Raw genomic sequence first — 27,866 nt, forward strand, 5'->3', positions numbered from 1 at the left:
GCCCAGTGTGTGGGGGTGGGTGGCAGGGACACGCTCTCCCGGAAGCCTCCAGAGCCCTCAATGCTCACTGCCCTGATTAATACGGACATCATCTGGGGAGCACGGGCTGCCAAGGTTCACCGGACAGGTGCACACAAACAGTCCATGTCCTGGTTAGTGTCAGACCACCCAGGTTTCTTCACCCCAGGTACCTGCTGTGTCCTTTTGGTCTAGTTACTTAACCTCTCTGAGCCTCACTTTCTTCATCTCTAAAATTAGATCACCACAGTACTTACTGACCCTTTTAAGGTCACTGGGGAGTTTAAATAACACATTCCATTTAAGCACCCTATAAACAGCATATAATAGGTACTCTATAAGAGTGGCTATTAATATTTTGGTGACTGTTCCTCCAATTATTTAAACAACACCCTATAACCACCAATTGCAAAATATATTTACACCTAAGAGGACATACCAAATAGATATAATTTGTGTATATGTGCTTGTGCATATCTGCACACACAGAGTATATATATAAATGTACATATACAAGTGGGACAATAACCAGTGTCTACAAATAAAAAATATATTATGCAGAATGTTTTTGTTTTTTTACATGAAAGTGGACTTATTTAGAAAGACACACATTCCACAGACAGAATGCAGTTCATCTCAAAAGGCGAGAGGCCTGCAGGACATTGTTGATACTGAAATATATCTTCCCTCCCCCACATAACATGAATATATACATGTGTATATTTTTGATATATATATACATACACAGATATATATTCAATAAACTGACTTTCTACTGCAATTTAGTATCACAACTGCCAAGACAGGCTAGGTTATTTTCTATTTTTAGCTTTATATATATATTTTTCCTTCTGTTCAGCCCTAAATTTCCTTAGGCTCTTTTCTCTGGCAGTTAATTTGCTCCAGAAAAATATCTGTTATTTGTAGGCTTAAGGCATATGTTTAGTGCTTTGCAAAATATTTTTGAAAACAGCTTAAAATAGGCGAGTTTACTGTGCCCTGGAATAAAGGAACATCACACTCTTTATTACACTCTGTAAGGAATGAGACCATTTAAGACCTTACAAAATCTCAAGAAGATGACTTAATTACGCATCAACATACACTAAGAAGAAGTGGATATAAATTGAGAAATTGGATATGCTGCTTTGACCCTGTCATCAGATCTCTGAAGACATTCACGTAGTGACCTGCCTGATCCAACAGCAATGAAAGGAACTGAAGCTATGATATTTAAACGCTCTTCAAGGGGCTCACAGAAGCTCCCTCTGGTTGGGAGAGTTATGCTTTCACATCAGAGTTTTTAATGCATCCTTGGGTTTTCTCTGAGCTGACCCAAAACACCATACTTGGTCTCTATTAGAGAGACCAAGTCCCTGAGTTTGCTGCTCCCCTCTCTCCTACAGCCAGCAACCAGTGTTGACACCCATGCAAAATAAAATATCTCAGCATAAATGACAGGGACAGCAGGCAGTTACTACCTGCAAGTCCATATGATCACTGGACTGCGGGGAGTCTGGGCGCCTCCAGTTCTATGGTAACATCCTACCTTCTCTCCTCTCCATCGTTTAAGCTAAATGTAGACATCATTAGGCACAGCTGTTGCCTAGACACTTGGTCAGTGTCTACTGTCTGACTAACTAGATTAGTGGGTGCTGCTCTTTCTGTTTTGCGTGATAGACAGTGGGAGCATTCACAGGCTCCGGCTGTGCTGGGCACAGCCTCACAGCACAGGGAATAGAAAAGGAGGACGTCTGTGCAGTCGGCAGACAACTCTTCTGCAAGTGGGTTTGTCTAGATCACTGCTCTGTTTCAATTAGTATTTATATTTTCTCTGAAGAGTTCAAGGATCAATGCCCTGTTGATTGTCTCTCACAGCGCCTCTATATGATGGGGGCTGTTAATGATTATAACAGCCATTCCTGGAAAAGAAACTAAGACCATGGGGAAGTTGGGGTGAGTTGCTCAGGTTCACAGATCACGGAACAAAGAGAGTCCAGGCCAACCTCTACTCTTACAATTTAAAAAGAAATAGCTTTTAAGACACCATTCATGGTATTACTTTTCCAGTTTTATGGTAAATAAGCTTACAGAAGAGAAGTGGTTCTCCCCTGGAATTCAGAAAGCCTTCGTCCGGCACCCTCACCCCACAGGCACCCCACTGTGCTCTGCTGAATAAAGCTGGTTTTGCAAACGTTCTAGCTGAGGCCAGTAGTCACCAGCACCCAGCCGCACCATGAAGCACGTCACGTATTCTTTGGGAATGTGAAGAGGTTAGGCAACTGGTTTTAGAGCTTTGTTTTTTAATCACAGCTCTGCTGAGAATTTCAGGAAAGCTGGAGGCCCTCTCCCTAGAAATGTGCATACATGCAACATACAAAGTTTTGCCTATAGTTTGGGGTCAGAGTATGGTTTCCTGGGTTCCTGAAACTTCTGTATTAGTGAAGAAGTTTTATCTTAGGGATTAAGGAAGGAAGACAAAATTTCTGAATAAAAGAATGAGTGATGCTATCACTCTGTTTTTTCAGAGTGGAACTTTTCGGATGCTTCACTACTTTGGCCAGTGGGTACCAATGTTAAGAGATTCAATCAGGTCAGTGGAACTTTCCAAGTATTGTTTCAGACTTCTTTCTCTTCTCTTAGGTGTCAACTGTGGAAATTAATCTTTTATGTAGAGGGTGCTTCATTGAAGGGTTTGATGATAGTTCAGAGAGATTCTTACTCTGATCAAGGCATCTTTACCTTATTTTCCAGGAATTTAAAATGGAAGGTACTGTCTTTGCTGTTGCTGTTTAATTGCTAAGTCATGTCTGACTCTCTTGCAACCCCATGGGCTGTAGCCCACCAGGCTCCTCTATCCAAAGGATCTCCCAGGCAAGAATACTGGAGTGGGTTGCCATTTCCTTCTCCTGGGAATCTTTGCAACCCAGGGATCACACCCGGGTCTCCTGCATTGGCAGGCAAGCCATCAGGGACACCCATAGGATGGAGTTTTTAGATTGTCTTTATTTAGAGGTATGGTTCTTCTATTAAACGCTAATATTAAATTGCTTAGAAAGAGCTGTTTGCCTAAAAGAGATACAAATTACTGTGTCTAGAAGGTATATTTATGTGTGTGTATACATATATATAATATTCCAAAATATGTAGCAAAAGATGAAGGATGTAATTACTCAGCTGTTACACCTGTGTAACCTGACAGTGCTCTATGCAGCAGAGCATGGGATGTGTCTCCTGTCACTGTTCTTTGTATTTCTGGAGAACAAAGGGAAAGCTAAAACAGCCCCTTTGGGAAGTGCATCTGCAGCTACCAATGTATGTTCCATTATACGTTCTCAAGAGAGTGTCCTCTCTTGATCCTGTCAGAGCTGTCTAGTGCCACGGCTGAACTCTGTGAGTGTATTGTGGACACTTACTTGGGAACTTGTGTTCTTGGCTGAGAGCAAGCAAACGTTTCAATTCTGTAGGGAGAAAAAGAGAACAATTACAGCTTGAACTGCTAAAACAGAAGTCACTTAATCCTGGAGAACCAATGAGAAATCAAACCAGGAGTCGACTCATAAATGAACGATTTTGACCTACCTTCCTCATCTATCAAGTAGCTCGACGCTATTCCATCAGTGTCTGTGACATCGCAGGAGTAAATGCCCAAGTCTTCCGTCCCGAGGTCTTTGAAGGTCATTTTCGTCCTTCACAACAGAATGTTTTATAAGAAGCGAGGCTATGTAGGGCCTGGGGGCTGTGCCCTGCCCTGTCTCCAGCCACCTGTACACGCTGCTCCCATCATACGGAGCATTGCTCCATCTGCCTTGCCGACCTAATGCTCACCCACCCTTGCTGCTTCTGGAAAGGCTTTCCTGACCTCCTCCCATGGGGTGATGGTGATGGGACAGGGAGATGGCACTGATCTCCCATCCCCAAGCTATGATGCATATCAATGCATATCCCAGGTAAAGAGATTTTCAGCTGATCAACCCTTGCTGGGCAGCCTGAAAATCCTTTTCTTCATAGGGCAGAACCACCCAATGCCCTTCTTACGTCACCCCTTGCTCTTCCCATTTTGGAGGTTATTACACGGCATCAGTATTGCCTACTTCATTGACTATATGCCTCCACTTTGTGTCTTTAGGAACAAGATCTGTTTTGTTCACTGTTGTGACCTCCAGTATCCATACCTTATCTGGCACATAATATGTGCTGAATAAATACTTGTGGAATGAATGTATGGGTCAATGGTCTAGTTCACTTTGTTTTCTAACTTTTGTGAGTCACATAGCTAGTCAGTGTCTAAGGTCACCCAAACATTTACATGTTAGTCAAGAAAGAAATAGTTACAGCTTGATTGTCTTTCCTTTGATCAAAATTATGTTTTACTTCAAGGATCTTAAAGCACAGTGACAGCAGAATGTCTTTTAATTATATTGAGTATTTCCTTGCTATTCTCCAACAAAATTACTACTTCTTTCTTTTATTTTGGGATATATTAGATTTTTTGTAACAGAAGTACTACTTAGGAATATTGTGCTTTACCAAATGTAATGTAATCTGGTTGGCACTCAGTTCAGTTCAGTCGCTCAGTCGTGTCCGACTCTTTGTGACCCCATGAACCACAGCACGCCAGGCCTCCCTGTCTATCACCAACTCCCTGAGTCCACCCAAACCCATGTCCATTGAGTCAATGATGCCATCCAACCATCATAAAGATACAAAGCTTGATAATTAAGACGAAATTTAAAAACTCAGAATCTTGAGGTTGAAGGAAGTAACAGATCATAAAATCAATCCCCTTTGCTGTCTTCTGTTTTACAGAGAAAGAAATTGGAGGTCCATGGAATTAAAAGGTGCCCCAAGTCACACAGCGGCCCCTGGTAAAGCTGTGACTTGAGATCATCTCTCCGTGCTTCTCTCTCCTATAGCATTTGTTCCAGGGCAGTACTATGTCTTTCACAAGCGGTGGTGAAAAACCAGAACAGATTATACCAAATCCATTTAATTTACCAGAACTTGAATCAGCAAGTTCTTCCTTACCCATCTCCCCATAAGGATCCTCACCATTACTTTAAGATTTCAAAATCTCATAGAATAACGAGAATCATCTTTAAAGTTCACTTTAATGTCAATCAAAGCGTTTCTTGCATCGTAAATGATGCCAACTAAAAACTATTGCTTGCCATCTGCCTCTACAAGGATGAAGCCACTGGCCACTGCAGTTGCTGACTTTCAACACACCCCGAAAGGATTTCAGGGTAGAGATCAGGAGTGAGGCACTCTGTGCTCTGGGGAAAACTGGCAGAACAGGACTTCAGATAGTTGGGTGTGTTTCAGAAGATTTTATGAGCTCAACTTCTTGCCAAGTGAAAGAAAGGATGAGATGGTTGTATGGCATCACTGACTCTATGGACACAAGTTTGGGCAAACTCTGAGAGATACTGGAGGACAGAGGAGCCTGGTGTGCTGCAGTTCATGGGGTCGCAAAGAGTCAGACACGACTTAGCGACCAAACAACAATATCTTGCACCTTCTCATATCTAGAGAAGCACTAAAGTCATTAAAATCTGCTCCTCATGAATAGCAGCAAGCTTCTGCCAAAACATGTGCTTGACTGCTCACTTCCCCCCTCACCAAAATCACATCTTTTCTGACCTCTCCACCTACTTTGTTGGAGCAGTTACTCAGAGCTATCTGAAAGGCTGTCTTGTGGGCTATAGTCCTCATTTTTGCCCCAAATAAAATGTCATTCTCACCTTTTTTTCAGTCAACAATAAGATAACATATGAGAAAGCATTTTAAATGGAATAATGTGAAAAGTACTTTATAAGGATTGTTATTTTTTAAGGTTTATACTGGTTATCACTTTTTACACTATCAGATAAAAATATGTGTGATTTCATTCTTTTAATTGAAATGGAGAACAGCTTGCTTCACTCTCCTTTCATGAAAAGGAAACCCATAGTTACAATCGAAACAGTACGTACTTGTTGCCTTTGCTTTCAACCTCTAATCTCGGAGAGTCCTCTGTGGGCACGTAATCTTTGGACCAGGTGAACTCAGAACTTGGAGCCATCTGATCACATTCAAAGTTCAAGGAAATGATTCCATTGTCATCCACACTTACAACAACTTCTTTGGTTCCTAGAAGATGAAAAACAAGGTGCTGATATTTCCTGGTAGAAGTTAATCAAGTAAGAATTCCTCACCTTGAGATCCTTTACTTTAGCCTTAAAGCAGGGCCTTGAGTCTGTGCAAGTAAAAAGTTCCAAATGCTCACTGTGACTGACAATCCTGCTCCAATTCAACTTTGTGTTGCAACACGGAATTAAACAAATGTACCATGTTTCTTAGGTACTGTTAACACCATGGACAGTACTGTTTGGTCAGAGATGAACAAAAACTGATTGACATGACCAATGGAACAGTTAGGGGAGTGTGTTGACCATAATAAGAAGGGCAAGGCAGCCCTGGGAAATGCCTAATGCATAACTTTTGCTTCAATAATACCCATATCTAACTAATCATCAAGAAAGGGTAGATAAGAGGTAAAGAAACCAAAGGGAAACTGAAGGGGAAAAGGTAGAGATAAGAAGAATTGCCTATACTCACATGTTCAAAGTTTGCAAATCATTTAAGAATGAAAAAAAAAATCCATGAAAACAAGTTCTGCTGATCAGATAACCATAAATTAATCAGATGCTATTCTAGGTTAGAACAATAGATACCTAGAAATGATTGTTATTGAACAATATAGAAATTTAAATGGAAATGAATTTCAAGAAATCCAGATGTATCAAGATTAGTTTTTGGATTTTAAAAGAAAACAAGTTAATATTTTGAGTTCTTTTATTTCTGAGGGTTATAATAAATTACATCTGCATGCAATATAGCAATTCAGTGACTTCTTGGGTGGTCCAGTGGTTTTAAGAATCCACCTTTCCACACCAGTCAGAATGTCTGCTATCCAAAAGTCTACAAGCAATAAATGCTGGACAGGGTGTGGAGAAAAGGGAACCCTCTTACACTGTTGGTGGGAATGCAAACTAGTACAGCCACTATGGAGAACAGTGTGGAGATTCCTTAAAAAACTGGGAATAGAACTGCCATATGACCCAGCAATCCCACTGCTGGGCATATACACCGAGGAAACCAGAATTGAAAGAGACGTGTGTACCCCAATGTTCATCGCAGCACTGTTTACAATAGCCAGGACATGGAAGCAACCTAGATGTCCATCAGCAGACGAATGGATAAGGAAGCTGTGGTACATATACACAATGGAATATTACTCAGCCATTAAAAAAAATACATTTGAATCGGTTCTACTGAGATGGATGAAACTGGAGCCCATTATACAGAGTGAAGTAAGCCAGAAAGAAAAACAACAATACAGTATACTAATGCATATATATGGAATTTGAAAGATGGTAACAATAACCCTATATGTGAGACAGAATAAGAGACACAGATGCATAGAACAATTTTATGGACTCTGAGGGAGAAGGTGAGGGTGGGACGTTCTGGGAGAATAGCATTGAAACATGTATATTATCATATGTGAAAGAGAACACCATTCCATGTTCGATGCATGAGACAAGGGCTCAGGGCCGGGGCAATGGGATGACCCAGAGGGATGGGATGGGGAGGGAGGTGGGTGGGGGGTCCAGGAAGGGGAACACATGTAAACCCATGGCTGATTCATGTCAATGTATGGCAAAAGCTATTACAATATTGTGAAGTAATTAGCCCCCAACTAAAATAAATAAATTTATAAAAAAAAAAAAAAAAGAATCCACCTTCCAATGTAGAGGATAGAGGTTCAAAACCTGGTCAGGGAACTAAGATGCCACAAGTTGTAAGACAACTAAGCTTGTAGAGAAAGCCTGAGCACACCAAAAAAAGAGCCTCTGAGCACCAACGGAGGCCCAGTGAGGCCAATATGCATATGTATATGTGTAGTGATTCAAAGAGCCTGCATAGCATATAAAACTTTCATATCTACGCCTAACTCCCATTTAAAAGGTAAAATGCTCTTCTTAAATTGCCACTCATTCTATTACCAGTCTAAACTTGGTTTGTTTCCATACATTAGGAAAAATATTTTATATTTAATTTCAGAAAAGTACATCTTTAATTTTTGAAAAAGCATAAAAAAGACTTCCAATAAATACTTTCCCAATGATGAAAAGTTTTCTCTTCTCTATTGCATTGTTCAGTAAAACCTGTCAGGAGAAAAATAATTCCAAAACTCCTTCCAAGTTAAGGGCAAAACCAGTGCCCAAAGAGTGATTGGTGACATGAAGGTGTTGGTTCCTAAGCCTGGCAGTTAATTTAAACTGTGTCCTTATTGATAGCAGTGTGTGCTTCAGTTACAAGCCTCCAAAAAGTGACTTAAAACATGAAAAGTTTAGAGAAGACTAATTCTAGGAGATTTTTTTAAATTACTTTTTAAAAAACAAAGGGTTATTTTCACATTTAGCTATATAGATAAACAGAAATAAGGATCAGTTAAAGATTTGATTGCTCCTTAAGTGAAATGTCCCCCATGTATTAATTTTAAGGGCTGTGTCTACTCCATTGGAAGTCGCATACCATGTTTTATTTCTATTCCCGATAACACAGGACTGATTCATTGTTGCATAACAAGTAATGAAAAAGTGCTCTTATCAAAACTTAAGAAAGGACTGAAAGTGAAGTCACTCAGTCGTGTCTGACTCTTTGCAACCCCATGGACTGTAGCCTACCAGGCTTCTCAGTCCATGGGATTTTCCAGGCAAGAGTACTGGAGTGGGTTGCCATTTCCTTCTCCAGGGGATCTTCCTGACCCAGGGATAGAGCCCAGGTCGGCTGCATTGTAGGCAGATGCTTTACCCTCTGAGCCACTAGGGAAGAAAGGACTAACATCTAAGAATTCTGAGGTTTAAATAATATAGTACACAGTTAGCATGACTGAATCACAGAGTGTAAATGGAGAATTTTCTGAATATCTGTATTGTTTTAAAGAGGAAAGGAGACGTAATAGAGGCTGATTGGACCTTTCTTGTGATTTACATGATATCTATTTTGGAGGCATGGCAGATTATTCATATTAATCATTCATTGTTTTACTTGTAATCTCTTTTAAAAGGAAGTGAATCAGCTGTGGTACATACACACAATGGAATATTACTCAGCCATTACAAAGAATACATTCGAATCAGTTCTAATGAGGTGGATGAAACTGAAGCCTATTATACAGAGTGAAGTAAGCCAGAAAGAAAAACACCAATACAGTATACTAACACATATATATGGTATTCAGTCAATCGGTAAAGATAACCCTGTATGCGAGACATCAAAAGAGACACAGATAAATAGAACAGTATTATGGACTCTGTGGGAGAGGGCGAGGGCGGGATGATATGGGAGAATGGCACTGAAGCATGTAAATTATCATATGTGAAACGAATCGCCAGTCCAGGTTCGATGCATGATACAGGGTGCTCGGGGCTGGAGCAACAGGATGACCCGGAGGGATGGGATGGGGAGGGAGGTGGGAGGGGGGTTCTGGAAGGGGAAAACATGTACACCCATGGTGGATCCATGTCAATGTATGGCAAAGCAAATACAATATTGTAAAGTTAAAAAATAGAAAATAAACTAATTAAATAAATAAATAAATAAAAGGAAGTGAATCATCCATATGCCTGCTGTTTGTTATGTTGAAGATATGACTTTAGTTTACAGCAGAAAAAAGATATTGCTTAGGCTAAGAATTTTGATTTTTTATTAAAGAGAAAGATGTGACTTTTCGGCAAAGCAGTCATAAAACAGAAGGAATATGAACAATATAATTAGTTTGACTTTTCCCTCAAGTCCACGGATAACCTTTGCACTATAACTCTTGATTCAATCCAGAATTTTATCCAGGACCAAGAAGTAATGCAGACAAGCTTCTCAGAGCCAGTGCTATTGTGACAAAGTCCATGCACTGGCCTTCCTGGATACTCGCTGGAGAATTCCACAGACCGTCACTTGGAACCTGTACTTCGCTTGAGATGATTCTAACAAGTCTAGTTGGTTGGTTTCTCTCAATAGATTAAATCCGGACAAGAGAAGGAAGTAAGAAACTACCATCAGCAGGAAAACGACAGCAAGAGAGGAAGCAGAAAACTAAAAAGCTGGCACAAAGACGTTACTTAGTAGAAGGACAAACAGCTCCTCACCCTGTAAGACATAACTGTATTGTAACACTGGGCAATAAATAAGGTTGATCCTTGTGGCTCCAAGTTACACAGAAAAAGGTAAATAAGTATATTGTATCCAAAAAGTATGAAACGTATGTACTGAAATGTGTCATCTATTTTATGAGGATTTTAATCAAAGGGTCTTAATACAAAATTTTACATAGTTGATGGTCTAGCAATAAATTCTCAGGTAAATGAAACAACCGGCTATTTAAAACAGTACTTTTTTTCAGATTTCTGAATGGCCAGATTTGGTCCCAAATCCACGCAACTTGAAGAATAGAAAAACTCTGCTTAGTTGCTGTCTCAATTACCTCGGTTATTGAGTATAGAGATGTCTCACTGAACTATTCTGGAAAATTAATTTTTGTAAAGTACTTGGACATCTTTTGTGACAATATGAGATAAAACAAAGATGTTATTTTTTAAGTCCCAGGCAGTATGTGTGTTTCCACTTTAACTTATGAGTTTTACATTATTATGTTGTAGTTGGGTTTTAATGTAAGAAATTTAGTAATTTATGCTTTTAGAAAACAACATGGTAATTTTTTTTTAAGTCTTAGATCAAAATCTATGATTTGAAATTAAGTAATTGCCTGGAGGGGCAAAGTAAAAAGTAGGGATTAGGTGTAATGTCAATGAGTATCTAAAAGAGTTTTGCTCATTTGTGAAGCTTTTCTTGATTAATCATATCAAACCAGGACATGGTAGGGACTTCCTGGTGGTCCAGTAGATAAGAATCTGCCTTGCAATGCAGGGAACGAGGGTTTGATCTCTGGTCCGAGAACTAAGATCCTTAAGTGCAGGGCAACTAAGCCCGTGTACTGCAACTACTGAGCCTGAGCACCACAACTAGAGAATCTGCACCACAACAAAGATCTCCTGAGCCACAACTAAGACTCGACACAGCCCCCAAAAATCAGGACACGGCAGACAGTATATGTAGGGGGTAAAAGAGAGGCATGAACATTTCCTCAATTTATGTTCACTAACTGTGGTTATAATGTGTGCTATTGGTTGATTTATTAAAATAAAGGGGAAAACAAAAAATAAAACTCTCTTCCATGCTTCTATTTTAAAAATTAAATGCTCATTAAGATGAATGTTTGGTTAATTTTCACCTTTCAAAAAGTTGCATGTTTATCAAGAGCAGGGTTAAATGCTACAAGGGCAGGGGTTTTGTCTTCCATATTTCCTGTACATCTTTACATATGCCAGGGGCTGGACTCTTAAGGGATTTAAAAGAGAAATGTCAGTTTAGAATTGCAGTGTTTATTTTATTGCAACTAGTCTTAATAAAGCTTAAGCATAACACCAATATTTTGATAAACAGACAAGATGAAATAAAAATACCAACAAAGAAAATATTCTAGTCACAGTGGGTTTCTTACTTATGCTTAGAATTCAAAGCTTGGTCTCCTCCCTGACAAACAATGATGCTGTCAACTGGCTGAAAGTATTGTTCTGAATATGATCATAATCTCAAACTTTTGAAAAGTCAGATTAACTGAAAATAATTCAAGTACTAGTTTTCTAAGCATATTTCTTTGCCCCACAACAATTCTCATTAGAAAATGTTTAACTGAAATAACTTACAAAGAAAGAGCACAGTTTCAACAGTATCACTGTGTAAATATAAAACAACTTTATCTTAAAATGATTAAAGCAACAAATTATAGCTTTTCCCCTATTTGTCACATGAATTACAATGCTAATGTTCTCATACTCTTTCAATATAGCTTTTCACATTCAAAGGTTTCTTTTACTGTTCAGCTTTAATTAATTTGTTAACAATAGCTCTTTGAATAAAAGTGCTTCTAAATACTAACTTAGTAGACCAAGTGTTTTACAATAATACCTATGATGAAAAATGAAAGTGAAGTTGGCATTTGGGAAAAAAAAGTGGCCTCTTTCTGCATTCTGGGTTTAAAAAGAGAGAGAAAAAAAGGATTTTGGAAAAGAAAGAAATTACTTGAGACAACAAAGAATAAAGGGGAAGAGCTTAAAACAAAAAGACATCCTTTGGAAAATTTAAAAGAAGACAAAACAAAAATGAGCTCAGAGTTTCTTGTATCTGAACAGGCAGGACATATCAGATTGTAGATTTTCTTTGTGTGGTAAAGAAAATAATCACATTAATCTGGAAAGACCATTTTTTCAACACATTAAAATCTTAGAGGAATTAACAGTGGCTTTCTTTAAATGAAGGGATCCTGGATACATCCTGGACAAAACATTCTAATGAGATTTTACAAAAGATACATGATATTGAAATGGACGATTCTTTTTATAAATACTCTAGGAAAACCAAGAACAGTGTAATGACAACGTTTCTGAGAGGCCCCAGGCTGGTCCACAACTACACCTAAGGAGGTGAACCTGGCTCAGTGTCAGAATGAAAGAGATGCAGCTACAACATCCTCAGATTTTCTTTTTAGAATGTCCCATGGCCTGAGTTTTTGTAAGCCCTGAGTTGCTGTCAATCCATGGTTGAACTCATACATGACTAAAGGGCCACATTCACTAAAGTTGATTAAAACATGATCAAAATAGCCCTGATATTTAATAGGCAGGCAGCAGGTTAGATGTTCTGCTGTCGAAGTAAAGGAATTTCTATGGATGTTCTCATCTGAATGAAAGGCCATCTCACTTGCCCACAGAGCTGAGTCAGAAAAGTGGACCATAATTTGTCAGGACTTAGATTTTTCTCAAAAACAACCTTCAAATCTACTAAAGAACATGAAGAATTCAGTTAAGAGCAGAGAAGATTTGGCTATAGAAAATGAAAGAGATGATTCTGGTCTGAAAAGGATTTAAGAAGAGTTGTCTCTAGTCAGCTGCCCCAACCCTAAACACATTCTTAACATGGACACAAGGGGATACTGGATTGCATGGGATGGCATTTTATTTTTTGGCTGCACCTCGCAATATGTAGAACTTCCCTGACCAGGGATCAAATCCTAGCCTCATGCAGTAGAAGTACAGTCTTAACCACTGGACCAGAGAAGTCACTGGAGTGGCATTTTAATGGTCGCTCCAGGTTTGCCACTCCCCCCAAGTAAGTGAATGGGTTAAGGGAGGTCCGGGGCTAAACTTAACTTTTTAGAAATGAACTCCTTCCCACTTTTCTCTCCTCTCCAAATAGTAATTAAAAAAAAAAAAAAAAAGATAAAATTTAAAAGTGGGAATTCATCTTCCCAAACATTTCATAATCTGATATGAGAATTTTCTCATATAATTTAGTCTTTTACATCTGCATTATGGGTCACTTTTATAAGCTTTTATTCTTTGTCCTTCTCCACTGGTGTGCATGAGTGCATGCATGTGTGTGTGTGTGCATGCACCTGGGTGTGTGTGTGCCTGTGTGTGTGCATGGGTGGTGTTTAAAAAACTGAAGAGTGGGACAGAACGGAAGCATTAAAAGTGAACGAACTCAATCAGCTGCATGTACTAATAATACCGAGCTCCCCTATGTGGCAGATAGGACCACTCACTGACCCACCACCTTAGTGCCACATCAGGGCCTCCACTGAGCCTCTCCCAGCTCATTCTTCATAACTGGGCATTCATTATGAGATACTAGGGTTAGGTTTACAAGCTGTGGCTACAAAACAGAGTCACACTCATTCGCCAAAGCATGGTAGCCATCCATTATTTTTTTCATCTGTACACCAAGTACTAGGCTCTCAACATACACAGAGAAAATACAGTTCCTATTTTGAAGGAACACACAGCCTAATGCTTATAAGTATATTTAACTTATATGCAGAGTACATCATGTGAAATGCTGGGCTGGATGAAGCACAAGCTGGAATCAATATTCCTGGGAGAAATATCAATTACCTCAGATACGCAGATGATACCACCCTTATGGCAGAAAGCAAAGAAGAACTAAAGAGCCTCTTGATGAAAGAGGAGAGTGAAGAAGCTGCCTTAAAATTCAATATTCAGAAAACTAAGATCATAGCATCCGGTCCCATCACTTCATGGCAAATAGATGGGGAAACAATGGAAACAATGACAGACTTTATTTTTTGAGGCTCCAAAATCACTGCAGATGGTGACTTCAGCCATGAAATTAAAAGACACTTGCTTCTTGGAAGAAAGGCTATGACCAACCTAGACAGCATATTAAAAAGCAGGGATATTACTCTGCCAACAAAGGTCCGTCCAGTCAAAGCTATGGTTTCTCCAGTAGTCATGTATGGATGTGAGAGTTGGACTATAAAGAAAGCTGAGCACCGAAGAATTGATGCTTTTGAACTGTGGTGTGGGAGAAGACTCTTGAGAGTTCCTTGGACAGCAAGGAGATCCAACCAGTCCGTCTTAAAGTTAATTAGTCCTGAATATTCATTGGAAGGACTGATGCTGATGCTCCAATACTTTGGCCACCTGATGTGAAGAACTGACTCATTGGAAAAGACCTCTATGCTGGGAAAGATTGAAGGCAGGAGGAGAAGGGGACGACAGAGGATGAGATGGTAGGACGGCATCACTGATTCGATGGACATGAGTTTGAGCAAGCTCCGGGAGTTGGTGATGGACAGGGAAGCCTGGAGTGCTGCAGTCCATGGGTTTGCAAAGAGCTGAACACGACTGAGTGACTGAACTGAACTGAACAGTCTAATGCACAATTCACAAGCCCGGTTTCATACCTGAATTTCCCAAGGAGCTAAACGAACAAAAACGAACCTATGCCCAGGCTCAGTCTTGCAGACTCTGATTTAACTGGTCTGGACAATAGTCTAAAATAGAGTCAGTATTTTCAAAAAGTTCTGGCCTGATTCTAATGAAATGTACTGTCAAGGTTGAAAATTACCTTCCTAATGGATGAAAGAGAACAGACAGTGAGCAAATATAAGTGAAGTTTTCCAAATTAGCCAGTTGAGCTAATCTTGAATAGTCAGCCTGACTTCCTGCTTTAGAATCCTTCAAAATTCCACCTCAAGGCCACTGAGCATCCTCAGCTCTACCAGGTTCTATGACCAGTCAATTTTCAGAAACTGGATTGGTCAGTAGGTTGTCAACCCAATCCCTGCTCATTATTCCTTCTGGAGCTCCAGTCTTCTAGCCTGCCTTGCTCCTGGTGAGAAGTCCTGACTTCCAGTAACTCAGTTCCTGCTGGGGACTCTGCCTGTGTCTGGGTTCTCCTGCCTCTCACCTCAGTTCCCCTGCCTGCTGCAGGATTTCCAGTAAGAACATAGGCAGCCAGTTCCGCCCTCTGGATCACTTGCCACACCTTGGCAGGTCTCTCTCTTGTCTTCTATCTGATCTAGCTCACCTTGCCTCCACCTGCAGCCCAAACTCGACACAATCCACACAGATACTGTTTGAAAAAAGATCAAATATCAAGACCAGAAGTGCTTCGTATGTACCAACAAATCTACTCTAAATATTTTCCAGCTCATTCTTCTTACAGGCTCGTTCAGCTACCAGATTTCTCGGGGAAGCGCGGCACACTTTTGATCCTCGTTACCAGCATGACCAGACTGTGGGGCAGTGGCTGAGTTACGTCTGCTGGCACTTTCATCAACTTCAAAAGGAGACCAGTAACCCTACCAACCCCAGCGGATTAGGTTAACTTTTACCTGGAATTCAAATTACACTCGAGGTATCTTGTTAGATGCATTTGAGGTTTGCTGTTACATGATAAGCTTTATTTTCTGTCTGAAATATTAATAACGTGTTCCAAAAAGAGTTGTTCTTCTGAAATAGCAATCCAAGTCTCACGTTCCAAAGCCTGAAACTGGTAACCAATCCTCATCCCCCATCCCAGGCCCCAAATATTTTAGCATAAAATAAATACCTGGTTAAAAGTAAAATTTGGTACTTAATAAAGTTAGTAAACACAGACAACCATAGGCTACATGTAAGTTTTTTTTGTCGATCTTGTGTGTTTTTATTTATTCGGGGTTCTGTTGGAGTATAATTGCTCTACAATGCTGTGTTAGTGGGAAGCTACTATACAGCACGGGGAGCTCTTGGTGCTCTGCGATGACCTGGATGGATGGGGTGGGGTGGTATGGGAGGGAGGTCCAAGATCAAGGGGGTATGTATGTATACATGTAGCTGATTTACTTCTTTGTATAGCGGAAACTAACACATCACTGTAAAGCAATTATACTCTAGTAAAAAATACATTTAAGTTTTTATGGGGATTTATTAAACCTGAGAAACGCAGGGCTGGAAGAAGCACAAGGTGGAATCAAGATCGCCGGGAGAAATATCAATAACCTCAGATATGCAGATGACACCACCCTTATGGCAGAAAGTGAAGAGGAACTAAAAAGCCTCTTGATGAAAGTGAAAGAGGAGAGTGAAAAAGTTGGCTTAAACTCAACATTCAGAAAACTAAGATCATGGCATCTGGTCCCATCACTTCATGGGAAATAGATGGGGAAACAGTGGAAACAGTGTCAGACTTTATTTTGGGGGGCCCCAAATCACTGTGGATGGTGATTGCAGCCATGAAATTAAAAGACGCTTACTCCTTGGAAGGAAAGTTATGACCAACCTAGACAGCATATTCGGAGAAGGCAATGGCAACCCACTCCAGTACTCTTGCCTGGAAAATCCCATGGATGGAGGAGCCTGGTAGGCTGCAGTCCATGGGGTCGCCAAGAGTCAGACACAACTGAGCGACTTCACTTTCACTTTTCACTTCATGCATTGGAGAAGGAAATGGCAACCCACTCCAGTGTTCTTGCCTGGAGAATCCCAGGGACGGGGGAGCCTGGTGGGCTGCCATCTATGGGGTCACACAGAGTCAGACATGACTGAAGCGACTTAGCAGCAGTAGCAGCAGCAGATAGCATATTAAAAAGCAGAGACATTACTTTGCCAACAAAGGTCTGTCTAGTCAAGGCTATAGTTTTTCCAGTAGTCATGTATGGATGTGAGAGTTGGACTGTGAAGAAAGCTGAGCACTGAAGAATTGATGCTTTTGAACTGTGGTGTTGGAGAAGACTCTCGAGAGTCCCTTGGACTGCCAAGAGATCCAACCAGTCCATCCTAAGGGAGATCAGTCCTGGGTGTTCATTGGAAGGACTGATGTTAAAGCTGAAACTCCAATACTTTGGCCACCTCATGCGAAGAGTTGACTCATTGGAAAAGACCCTAATGCTGGGAAGGATTGGGGACAGGAGGAGAAGGGGACGACAGAGGATGAGATGATTGGATGGCATCACTGACTTGATGGACATGAGTTTGGGTAAACTCTGGGAGTTGGTGATGGACAGGGAGGCCTGGTGTGCTGCGATTCATGGGGTCGCAAAGAGTCAGACATGACTAAGCGACTGAACTGAACTGAACACCTTGTTTGTAGCCTGTTTAACTATGCGCAATGGTTTGCGACCCTCCATCGAAGCTTCCATCATGCTGTGCTATAAACTGTTTTTCCCTAGATTGCAAGCTCAGTAGGCAGTGACAAGTCATTTTATTCTACTCACGTGGTGCCCATACAGCACCTGGCATGAAGCAAGTGTGCAGGAAGTACATGAATGTGCCTGCTGCCTGTGGAACAAGGACCAGTGTCTCCTGGGTTTGGGGCTCCTTCATGGCGATGCTTCCGACTTCCCTGGTGGCTCAGTTGCTAAAGAATCTGCCTGCAATGCAGGAGACCCAGGTTCAATCCCTGGGTTGGGAAGATCCCCTGGAGAAGGAAATGGCAATCCACTCCAGTATTCTTGCCTGGCAAATCCCATGGACAGAGCAGTCTGGTGGGCTACAGTCCATGGAGTTGCAAGAGTCGGACATAACTTAGCAACTAAACCACCACCATGGTGATGCTTCAGGTCAGCATCTTGACTTGGTGTCTCCCAGGAATCTTTCCTAGGTTGGAACCAGTGGTTCCTGAGCAGGTTAATCTGGTGTTGTTTAGTCTGCAACTGTTATTTGTAATTATATTCTGGGAATTAAATGGCCACAAAATGACTTTGGGGGCCTTATTCCACACCAGTGAAACAACACTCTCCCCTAGGAACCCACCAGCAGACCCCTTTTTGAAGGCAAAGTTTTCATCATGGTGGCTTTGCTAATGTCCTGCCTGGCCACCTGCCATCCCGAGGGTTATTGATGAGAAAACAAGAAATCAATTTAAGCTTTCTTCAGTCAATCCACTGCTTAACAGGTGCTTTTAACTCATCAATGACTAGATTAAGAGTTTATTTGTATAGTAATCTAAATGTTCTTACACAAGTAGCCTCGCAGTTGGGCCCTTCAGCACGTCCACTCAGCACCTTATATTTCTACACAGTTGGTACCTGAAGGGTCTGATTTCTATAGCGATCTGTGTCCTCATGCCTTTGTGTGTTACCTTTTATCCGGCACATGCATTCCCAGCATTTTTCTGTTTTCTAATGACATTTTGCAAAGAGTACTTATATGAGGTATGGCACTCTCTCCAGACACACCTACTACACTTTGGTACAAGAAGGTCACTTCTGTCGCACACAGCTCTAGAGAGTAGTTACAAGAGTAGCTGAAAGTAGTTTATGAAGTAGTAGGTTGAAAGGGGCAGGTACTTTCTCAAAGGGTGCATATGATATTCTCTTTAAGAATTATGAAGTAAGAGCAGAATTTTCTATATTTACATTCTTTTCTTATCATAAAAACAAATATCACATTATATATCTGCTCTTTATTTCAATCTAGAAATAGGAAAGAGTTGAAGTGAAGGTGCTTGACTAGAATGAATATAAACTTAAAATAGGTGGTTAATACTTTTTTAAATCCTCTCTCATTTCCAGTGCTTTCTTTCATGCAACATTAATGAACTGACATATATAACTTTGAAAAGTGATAGAGACTAAATGACAAAATAAGTATTATATAATGATCTGGAGCTATTTGCCCAGTGAACACTGTAAACTTTGTTCTCATAACAAAGGGAAAGACTGTCTTTCCTAGTCCAATCACGGCTTCTGGAAACTGGGCCGTGAGGGCTGCCTCAGCTCTATAGATCATTCAGTCAGGACTGCTGTTAGCTTAACCCAGGGGTCAGCAAACTATGACTCGTAGGCTATATCTGGACCATTGCCTCTTTCTGTATGGCCTGAAAGCTAAGAATGGTTTTTACATTTTTAAATAGTTTTTAAAAGTCAAAAGAAGATTAACAATTCAAGATGTGAAAATTAGTTACAACTCAAATTTCATAATGCATATAATTTATCATATTATATAATGCATCTATCATGCACAATAAAGTTTTACTGATACACAGCCACACTCACTCATTTATATATTGTCTGTGGCTACTTTTGTGCCACAGCAGAGTTGAGGATAGTGACAGGGACCATATAACCGTAGAGTTGAAAATATTTACTATCTGGCCCATCACAGAGAAAATCTACTGATTCCTAGTTTAACTTAGTAGCTACAATGATATAAACTCTACTTTTGTTTAAGGATCATGTTTGCTCCCTGAGTTGTTCCAGCCTCCTCTGCCATAGAAAAATATTCTTGTGGGAGTTAATGGCCACTGTATAACAGAAACAATGTCCCAGGAATGTACGCTTTAGACAGTTGGTCCAGGAAGCATAATTTGATCAAGAACTTCCGTGTTTTTAAGTACAAACCAAAGTAGCCCTAAAAGTGAAGTGAAAGTGTTAGTCGCTCAGTCATGTTCAACTCCTTGCAACCCCATGGACTGTAGCCCGCCAGGGTTCTCTGCCCATGGAATTCTCCAGGCAAGAATACTGGAGTGGGTAAGGCATTCCCTTCTCCAGGGAATCTTCCAGACCCAAGGATCGAACCCAAGTCTCCCACATTGCAACCATGTCAAACCTGGCTTACCCCTGCCCTGAGGTCCTGTGATGGGGCAAATGATTGCCACATCTGATGGTCATACTTGGGCTTCTATTGTGGCTCAGCTGGTAAAGAATCTGCTGCAATGTGGGAGACCTGGGTTGGGAAGATCCCCTGGAGAAGGGAAAGGCTACCCACTCCAGTATTCTGGCCTGGAGAATTCTATGGACTGTATAGTCCATGGGGTCGCAGAGAGTCAGACACGACTGAGCGATTTTCACTTTTCACTGTCATACTTATCAGTCGTTTGGATAGCGTACAGCAATGATTTTGAAAATGTGAAAAACACAGAAGTAAGGTTGAACGTTACTTTGGTATCTTACACAGATGAGATAAACTTTAACAAAAAAGTAAAAGCCCACCTGGACGCGTTTCAGCTACAACAGGCCCAGCAAGGTCAGACGGCTTCCCGACACCTGCTTGGTTTATGGCTCGAACTCGGAACACGTAGCTCTCACCCTCCTTGAGGCCTTGCACCTGGAAGAAGCAGATATAGAAGTGACGGTCACTCTGTGTCATTTGAACAGAAGTGCTCTTCCTCTGTGGAGATGATTCAATTATAAAGCACAGGATTTGGGTTCTAAACTTCATCCTGTCAGAGGCTAAGTGTGTGTCTTCAGCTAAGACTTTCTTCTCTTCTGACCATGTGTAAGTAGACATTTCCAAGATTCCTTGAAACTCATATGTTCTTTCTTTTTTAGATAATATAACAGTCACCAGCATCAGAAATAGGAGACTGATACCCATATGTTTTACAGGAGTTAACCACCTTATTCTTTGGTCAAATGACAAAGCACTCAAGAGCATATGAGCTGCCCTCTTTTCCTGGTCCTTTTGGAATATTCCAGAGTAATTTCAGATAAAAGTTCTGGTAAGAGAGGCGAATTACAAGCATGGATCTTAGATCATAGATCGCTTTCTATTTGTTTAAAAGCATGTTAAAGCATTAGAACAAAAACAAATAGAAACTGTCCTTGTAAATTTCATATAGCTATTTCTCACTAAATAGACAAGCACTTAACATGGCTGCAAATTTCAGTAATTTGTGAATAGTCAAATGTATTCAAATTCCAGGTCCTCACATCATCATGCATCAAGATGTTTGCTGAGGACCTATATTATAAGTGTACCACTGAGTTAGAGTTAGAAGAGCATGAGAGAAGTAAAAAAAAAAAAACGTTTATAATACGTCTTTATATGAAAGTCCCACTTCATAATTTTGTGATTTTCTTTGGGTTCAGCACAGTCTCATAAATAAAGAAACAGTATAAATATTATCAATATTTTACAAAAATTATCTTTTTTAAAACATCTGACTTTTAAAAGCTATATCATTCTTTAAGAAGGAATTTATTATACACAGAGGACACAGTTTTTCCCATAGTGTTGTGATGGAGATTAACATCCAAAACGGGATTTAAATCACACAAAGCTAGAATATATTTACTCAGCTAAGCAAAGTGTTTGTGACCATGTATTTAGGTGAGCTATGTATTAAATTGTTGCGTTTTTAATCTAACGATTTAATTGTGTTGTGTTTATGATAACAGAATGCTACAGTTATGATAACAGAATGTTACTGTTATGATAGCTTTTACTGGAGCTAATGGATTTTTGAAATGATTTTAATCTGTAAATGAACTTGAATTTAGGCATAAGCTAAATGCATTAAGTTTAATGTATTTAAAGTCCATATTTAGAGATAATGCCAGGCAACTGTGGATCTACAAAAAGGAACAGAAACACTTCCTTGTTGTGATAAAAATAGACCAGTTGCCAGGTGCCTGCCACATCTGCACCTGCTGCTCAGGTAGTATGTGACCATGAGTTAGATTTCTACAACACGGCACAGGAAGGGAATCCACATATCCCGTTTCTGGTTGCTGGGGAGACAGGCACACCCCTACACCCTTCCATGACTGCAAGGCAATGACTGCTGGGCTTAGAGCACTAGAGATGCGCCATATGTGCACACATCACATCTATTTTCCTTTTCTTGGATTTGTTTTCCTCCTTAAAATTTCTGAAAGAACTGCATTCCCTTGTCTTCTTCATCCTTGTCCCCTACCCCTTCCAATTATTCACTCCCTTCTCACCAAACTGTCTCAGCAGATTGTAATTACCAATAAAACAGGAAGTGTGAGCTCAGCTGGTTAAACTTTTTGATGTAAAGCAATGCACCTTTTTTTTTTTTTTTATAAATTTATTTATTTTAGTTGGGGGCCAATCACTTCACAACATTGCAATAGTTTTTGCCATACATTGACATGAATCAGCCATGGGTTTACATGTGTTCCCCTTCCTGGACCCCCCACCCACCTCCCTCCCCATCCCATCCCTCTGGATCATCCCATTGCCCCGGCCCTGAGCCCTTGTCACATGCATCGAACATGGAATGGTGTTCTGTTTCACATATGATAATATACATGTTTCAATGCTATTCTCCCAGAACGTCCCACCCTCACCTTCTCCCTCAGAGTCCATAAAATTGTTCCATGCATCTGTGTCTCTTATTCTGTCTCGCATATAGGGTTAAAAACAACAATACAGTATACTAATGCATATATATGGAATTTGAAAGATGGTAACGATAACCCTATAAGCAATACACCTTTAACTCCTTCTCGGAAAGTGCTCACATGAACAGGGATGCTTCTGGCAGACACCAGCTAACCCACCAGGTTCTGTGCAATGGTGCTGAAATCTCCTGTTCCTGGAGTTATTAACATATCTCCTTTCCTCACCTAAACTTGATAAAAGTTTTTTAACGTGTACATTTTTTTCTCCATTTCAGGCTTGAAACTTTTCTGAATATGAACCACCTGGAAGAGGGACTCCACATCATCATGGGTAGGGGGTTATGGGAACCTCAGCTTTTCTTATGTCTTTACCATTTGAATTTATCATCATTAGCATCCGTCCATTTTATAACCATAAAAGTCACTATTCTATTTTCACTTTAAAAATTGTGGCCAAACTCTAGGGTCATTTCCTTACAGAGAATCCATCTCCTTCTTTGTGAGGGGCACTCAACCTCAGTCTCTCTCTTACCCCTAAATTTGCCTTTCTTCTGTTTCTTGTCTTTTTTTTTTTTTTAATGAGTGACATTAACCAGTTTTTGATCTGCTTAAACTCTCTTACTTCCTCTTCCTGGCCATTTATTTCTAGGCTCTTGGCCCCCTTTGCTTGACTTCTCACCCTTGTTTGGATCCTGTCTGTGGGACTCTTGGGACCGCTGTGCTGTGGCTGATGGAGGATTTGGAGGTCACGGGAGCTGTAAGCATACACCACCACCATCTAGGATGTGTATGACCTGTTTTACAGTGGCTTTTGGGGTACATTTGCATTCAGAGGCCTCCTGGTTCTCTGGAACCAAACTGCATCCTAGCTCCAGAACTTCCTTGACCTTTTCTCTGCCCCAGGAAACATGACCTTCCTTAACTCCTCACGGTTCTGTAAGGGGCTGGCGAGTTTACGGCATGTGCTAAGCTGAGTTAATGGCATGTTGGATGTAACAGCTTAAGGGTCACCTCTCCTGGAGAATATATTTATGTTTTTATGGGGACTATAAATGCCTTAACCCCAGAGCACTCTCTGACCGATGGTGTTGACCCTAATGGTAGGTTGACAGGAGAAGTCTCTTAGAGTAGGTATACGCTGAGAATCCTCCAAAGCCTACCCTCTGGGCAGGTGCCTATTCCACCAGCAGATAAGGCTGCACACTGAATGCCTGGGCAGCGTTCTGTCTGACTGTGATCGTACAGTCACACTTCATTCTGAGTAACGGGAATCAGAGTCACATTCCCTACAGTTTCTGAGGCTCCGCTGTGGACTTGGGGTGTCCATATGCCATGACTGACAATAGGCGAAAACATGCTTTTGAGGTTTCCATTTGGTACTACTGAGAGGGTCAGTGGCTATAGCAGAACCGTCTCTGGTAGATGGGAGTTAGAAACTGGTTTGGTTAGAGGAAACTGGAAGGCAGTGACATGGGTAAGGGTGAAGTCAAGGTCAAGAGTTGAGTCATTCTTCTGGTCCCTGAGAGCTCACGTGAGCACAGGTGTGAGAGGGCAGGTGAGGTGAGGCCATGCATGACTCAAGGGATCAGAGTTTAAGGCTCACAGGTGTGAACTCTATGAAAATAACACCCTCAAATCAAAAACGCCCTCAAAAATATGTAAGGTAGGAATGAGAATGTCTCTTTTTGGGGATGGTAAGTAATAACATCTTAAGACTGGAAGTAGTGAAGATATGAGGTGAGTAAGTGGAGGTGAAGAGGAAAACAAGAGAAAGAAGAGGTAATTTCTAAAGCCAGGCAAAGAGATTCAGGTCAAATTACAACCAAACTGTTTTAAGCATCAGAAACTGCCCCAAACCCCACCCACTGCCAAATGGAAGCCTACCAGGAGCCCAACACATGACACCAACCAACACTGAGATGCTCTGTTTTATCTCATTGACTTTAAAATTACCCTGTTAGAAGAACACTTTTTCTTTAACACACAAAAAAAAAGAGAGAGAGAGGGAAACTTTCTCAAACTGTGAGCATCCTCTGACCTTCAGGTATGTGTGTTTCAGAGCCGCCTCATTGAGTCCTCGCCACCGGTCCTCTCTGGCACTAGCCTCCTTTATGTCCACAAAGTAGCCAGTGACGGGAGTCCGTCCTGAGTGGATGGGAGGCTTCCACTGCAGAACCAGGGAGGTTTTCCTAACTTCACTGTACTTGAGACTGTGCGGTGGTCCTGAAGAGCGAAAGACAGAGAGACCCATGTGTAAAAATCATAATGGAGATAAGAAAACTCCAGTGTGTGTAAACCTAGAGCCATATTCACGGTCTTAAACTGAAACTTATACTGGTGTTCTTCTCTTGTAAAATCTCCTATTCCCATGGAAACAGGTATTTTGTGGTCATTTCGTACCAAGTTTCCTTAATGGCTCTACATCAGCCTATTAAGCCCCTCTGTGGGCAGCAGGTGGTGGAGGCCAGTCTGAGGTGCCCCTCAGTGGCCGGTGGAGTGCTGCCCTCAGGCCTGTGCTCCTCACCTTTGACCAGGACAGTCTAATTTGGTTGCAGATTCAGTTTCTGATTATTTTTGGCTGAAAATCTGAAAATGCCCCCCCAATCTCAATTACGATGAAGCAAGCAACTCTATTTGATGGCTTGTGAATATAGAAAAAGAAGTACATGGGACATCATCCCTCATGGTCCAGTGGTTACGAATCAACCTGCTAATGCAGGAGACACAGATTTGATTCCTGGTCCCGGAATATCCCACATGCCTCAGGACAGCTAAGCCTGTGCATCACAACTACTGAGCCTGCGCTCTAGGGCCCAGGAGCCGCAACTACTGAAGCCTGCACGCCCTACAGCCTGTACTCCACAAGAGAAGCCACCACAATGAGAAGCCCACACACCACCACTAGAGACAGCCCTTATGCACAGCAATGAAGACCCAACACAGCCAAAAATAATAAATAAATACAATTTTTTCAAAAAGAGAAATAAATATATTGCAAAATAGCTCCCCACTGGAAGGATACCCTTCCCGTAAAGCATATATCTCATATAGGGGTAAAAACAAACTACACTTACGGTTGCAAAGAACTTTCACCAAAACAAATACATTCAGTCCCATGGGCCCTGAATCTGTGCTAAACCTTACCAGGCACTTCACATTCTTTTATCTCATCCATTCCTAAGACAACTAACAGAAAGCTTGGGGAAGCCAAGGAACTTGATCAACCTGTTCTGGAAGGAAACCAAACATTCCCTGTGTGTGTTCTTTGCACTCTTTGGGAGAGTTCCAGCTACTCAGTGATTACCTGTGTCTTTGCATGACTATCAGCTGCTATGCAGGTGATACAGTTACTTGTTTTCCTTTTTTTTTAAATAACAAGCGATTTCTAACCAACCAATCAAAATCACCTGGACTGACTCATGGTGGCCTGAGAGCCAATGACAAATGCGAACTCCATCGTGCTATCTCTTGGGGTTTTGTTATGGATCCCTCAATGTTGGCTGGGCCCTTGACCTCGGCTTAACAGTCACAATGAGTCATCATCTCCTGATGACGCCTGGTGTGGAAATGCTTTACCATCTGAGCCACTAGGGGAGTCACAGTGTGGAAATAGGTTTAAACAATAACACCAGTACCTTACCCTGGCATGGCATGTTCTGTTATGCAGATAGCTTCCATGACCGTTGTCCTGTGTCATCCTCAGGAGCCAAGGAGCCATCCTAACAGTAGCCCAAGCCTTGTTTGCCAGGCGAGGATCACTGCGCTGCTGTTTCCTAACCCCTATGTCTAAGAATGAGCAGACCTAGCTTCCATACCTAACTGCCACTTAGTGCCTTTGTGACCTCCTGATTATCATGTAACCTGAGTCTGTTTCTTCATCTATAAAACAAAGGGATGACAAAACGTCCTAAATGCTCTCATCTGTCATCAGGCTCTCTTGATTCATGATTTGCCCAACACTTCTCAGTAAGTCAAGGGTGGATCTGGGAATAGACAGGTCTTGGGGATGGAGAACTGCCCCATTCATTTCTCCTCTGATTTGGGAGCACTCACCCTGCAACCTCTTTTGCTAACTACATCGCTTTCTATCAAATCATTTTCCATAGGCCTGCTCAGAATTTGTTGGTCTCTAGTCACTTACATTTTAACTTTATTCAGGAATTGCAGGAATTTAAAAACAGACCCACTTTTGTGTAGGAGGCAGAAAGAACTTAAGAAATATCACCAGCTTCAAGAAAGTGCTAGGAAAGGCAGTGTGTTTACCTCTTGTATTTACTGAACCTGAGTGAACACTTGAACTTCTCTTGAGTTTCTCTTGTAATCTTTGTATTCACACTTGATAGAGATGTGATGCAGATGGATACTGGCTAAGTTAAGGCAAAAAGATGATTCTCCAAGGGTGCTAAGGTTTCACCAGAGGAAGAGGGTGGCCCTGGGAGCAGACTGGGTCCATCTAGTGTGCCCAGGGTGGCCTGGGGTTCCAATGTGGTTGATGTTGGTGCCACAGCAGGTATTAAACAAGCTGAATATCGAACCCAAGTGGGAGAGCTTAGTCATTCTGTGGCACTAAACTATTTGGGTTTTTGAAGTTAGTGACATTGGAAGCAGAATAAAACCATCCATCAAATACATTAATGTTGCTACTGTACTCTGGGCTTTGCTGGTGGCTCAGTCGGTAAAGAATCCGCCTGCAATGCGGGAGATCTGGTTTGGATCCCTGGGCTTGGAAGATCCCCTGGAGGAGGGCATGGCAACCCACTCCAGCATTCTTGCCTGGAGAACCCCCATGAACAGAGGATCCTGACGGGCTGCAGTCCATGGGGTTCCAAAGAGTCGGGCATGACTGAGCGACTAAGCACAGTCTGACTCTTAATGACTCAGCAAATTTAGTTAGTATCCAGTCTTTAGACTTGTTCACTGTTGTAGCTGTGTAAGAATTAAAGGCATAGGTGAATGTTTCTGGCTTCTGCCTATTTTTTTCAGCCAACCACCTTCTATGACAGCCTCCAAAGTAGAGTATTTCCAGTTTGGTTCTAGGATCTTTGTTGTGACGCAGAAATGGGGAAAAGTTGACATAGAGAGACAGAGCTGGGGAGGTAAGTAAAAGATTTAAGAGGATCAAAGCAGGGCTTAAGTCCTAGGCAGGCACATTGGGTCCTCCGTGTGTACAGTCAAGAGTTGGGAGCCAGGGAGGAGGAGACAAGAGGAAGGAGGCCATGGAGGCTGGGTCTGGGGAAGGGGATCAGGGGAGATTGATAAATGAGAGGCTCCAGAGCATTAAGAGAATGTGCGACAACTCGGGAGTACA

The 27,866-nt window shown here is 41.3% G+C and overlaps 1 protein-coding gene across 18 annotated transcripts in view; it reads right to left on the reverse strand.

The window, feature by feature from the left end:
* MYOM1 (myomesin 1) overlaps positions 1–27,866 on the reverse strand; it is a 149,963-nt gene that overhangs the window by 22,787 nt on the left and 99,310 nt on the right. For all 18 annotated transcript variants that reach the window (XR_014074603.1, XR_014074605.1, XR_014074609.1 and 15 more), the window contains 5 exons: positions 24,597–24,781; positions 20,402–20,516; positions 5,994–6,150; positions 3,601–3,707; positions 3,435–3,479 (listed from right to left, as the gene is read on the reverse strand). Coding sequence is in view for 9 of the 18 variants with exons in the window: in XM_081561922.1 (XP_081418048.1) it covers positions 3,435–3,479; positions 3,601–3,707; positions 5,994–6,150; positions 20,402–20,516; positions 24,597–24,781 (609 nt within the window). In the remaining 9 variants the exon portion in view is untranslated. The remainder of the gene's footprint in view (positions 1–3,434; positions 3,480–3,600; positions 3,708–5,993; positions 6,151–20,401; positions 20,517–24,596; positions 24,782–27,866) is intronic.

Source organism: Giraffa tippelskirchi, chromosome 14 (assembly GCF_054371585.1).
Source record: "Giraffa tippelskirchi isolate mGirTip1 chromosome 14, T2T-mGirTip1v1.2.pri, whole genome shotgun sequence".
Lineage (NCBI taxonomy): Eukaryota > Metazoa > Chordata > Mammalia > Artiodactyla > Giraffidae > Giraffa > Giraffa tippelskirchi.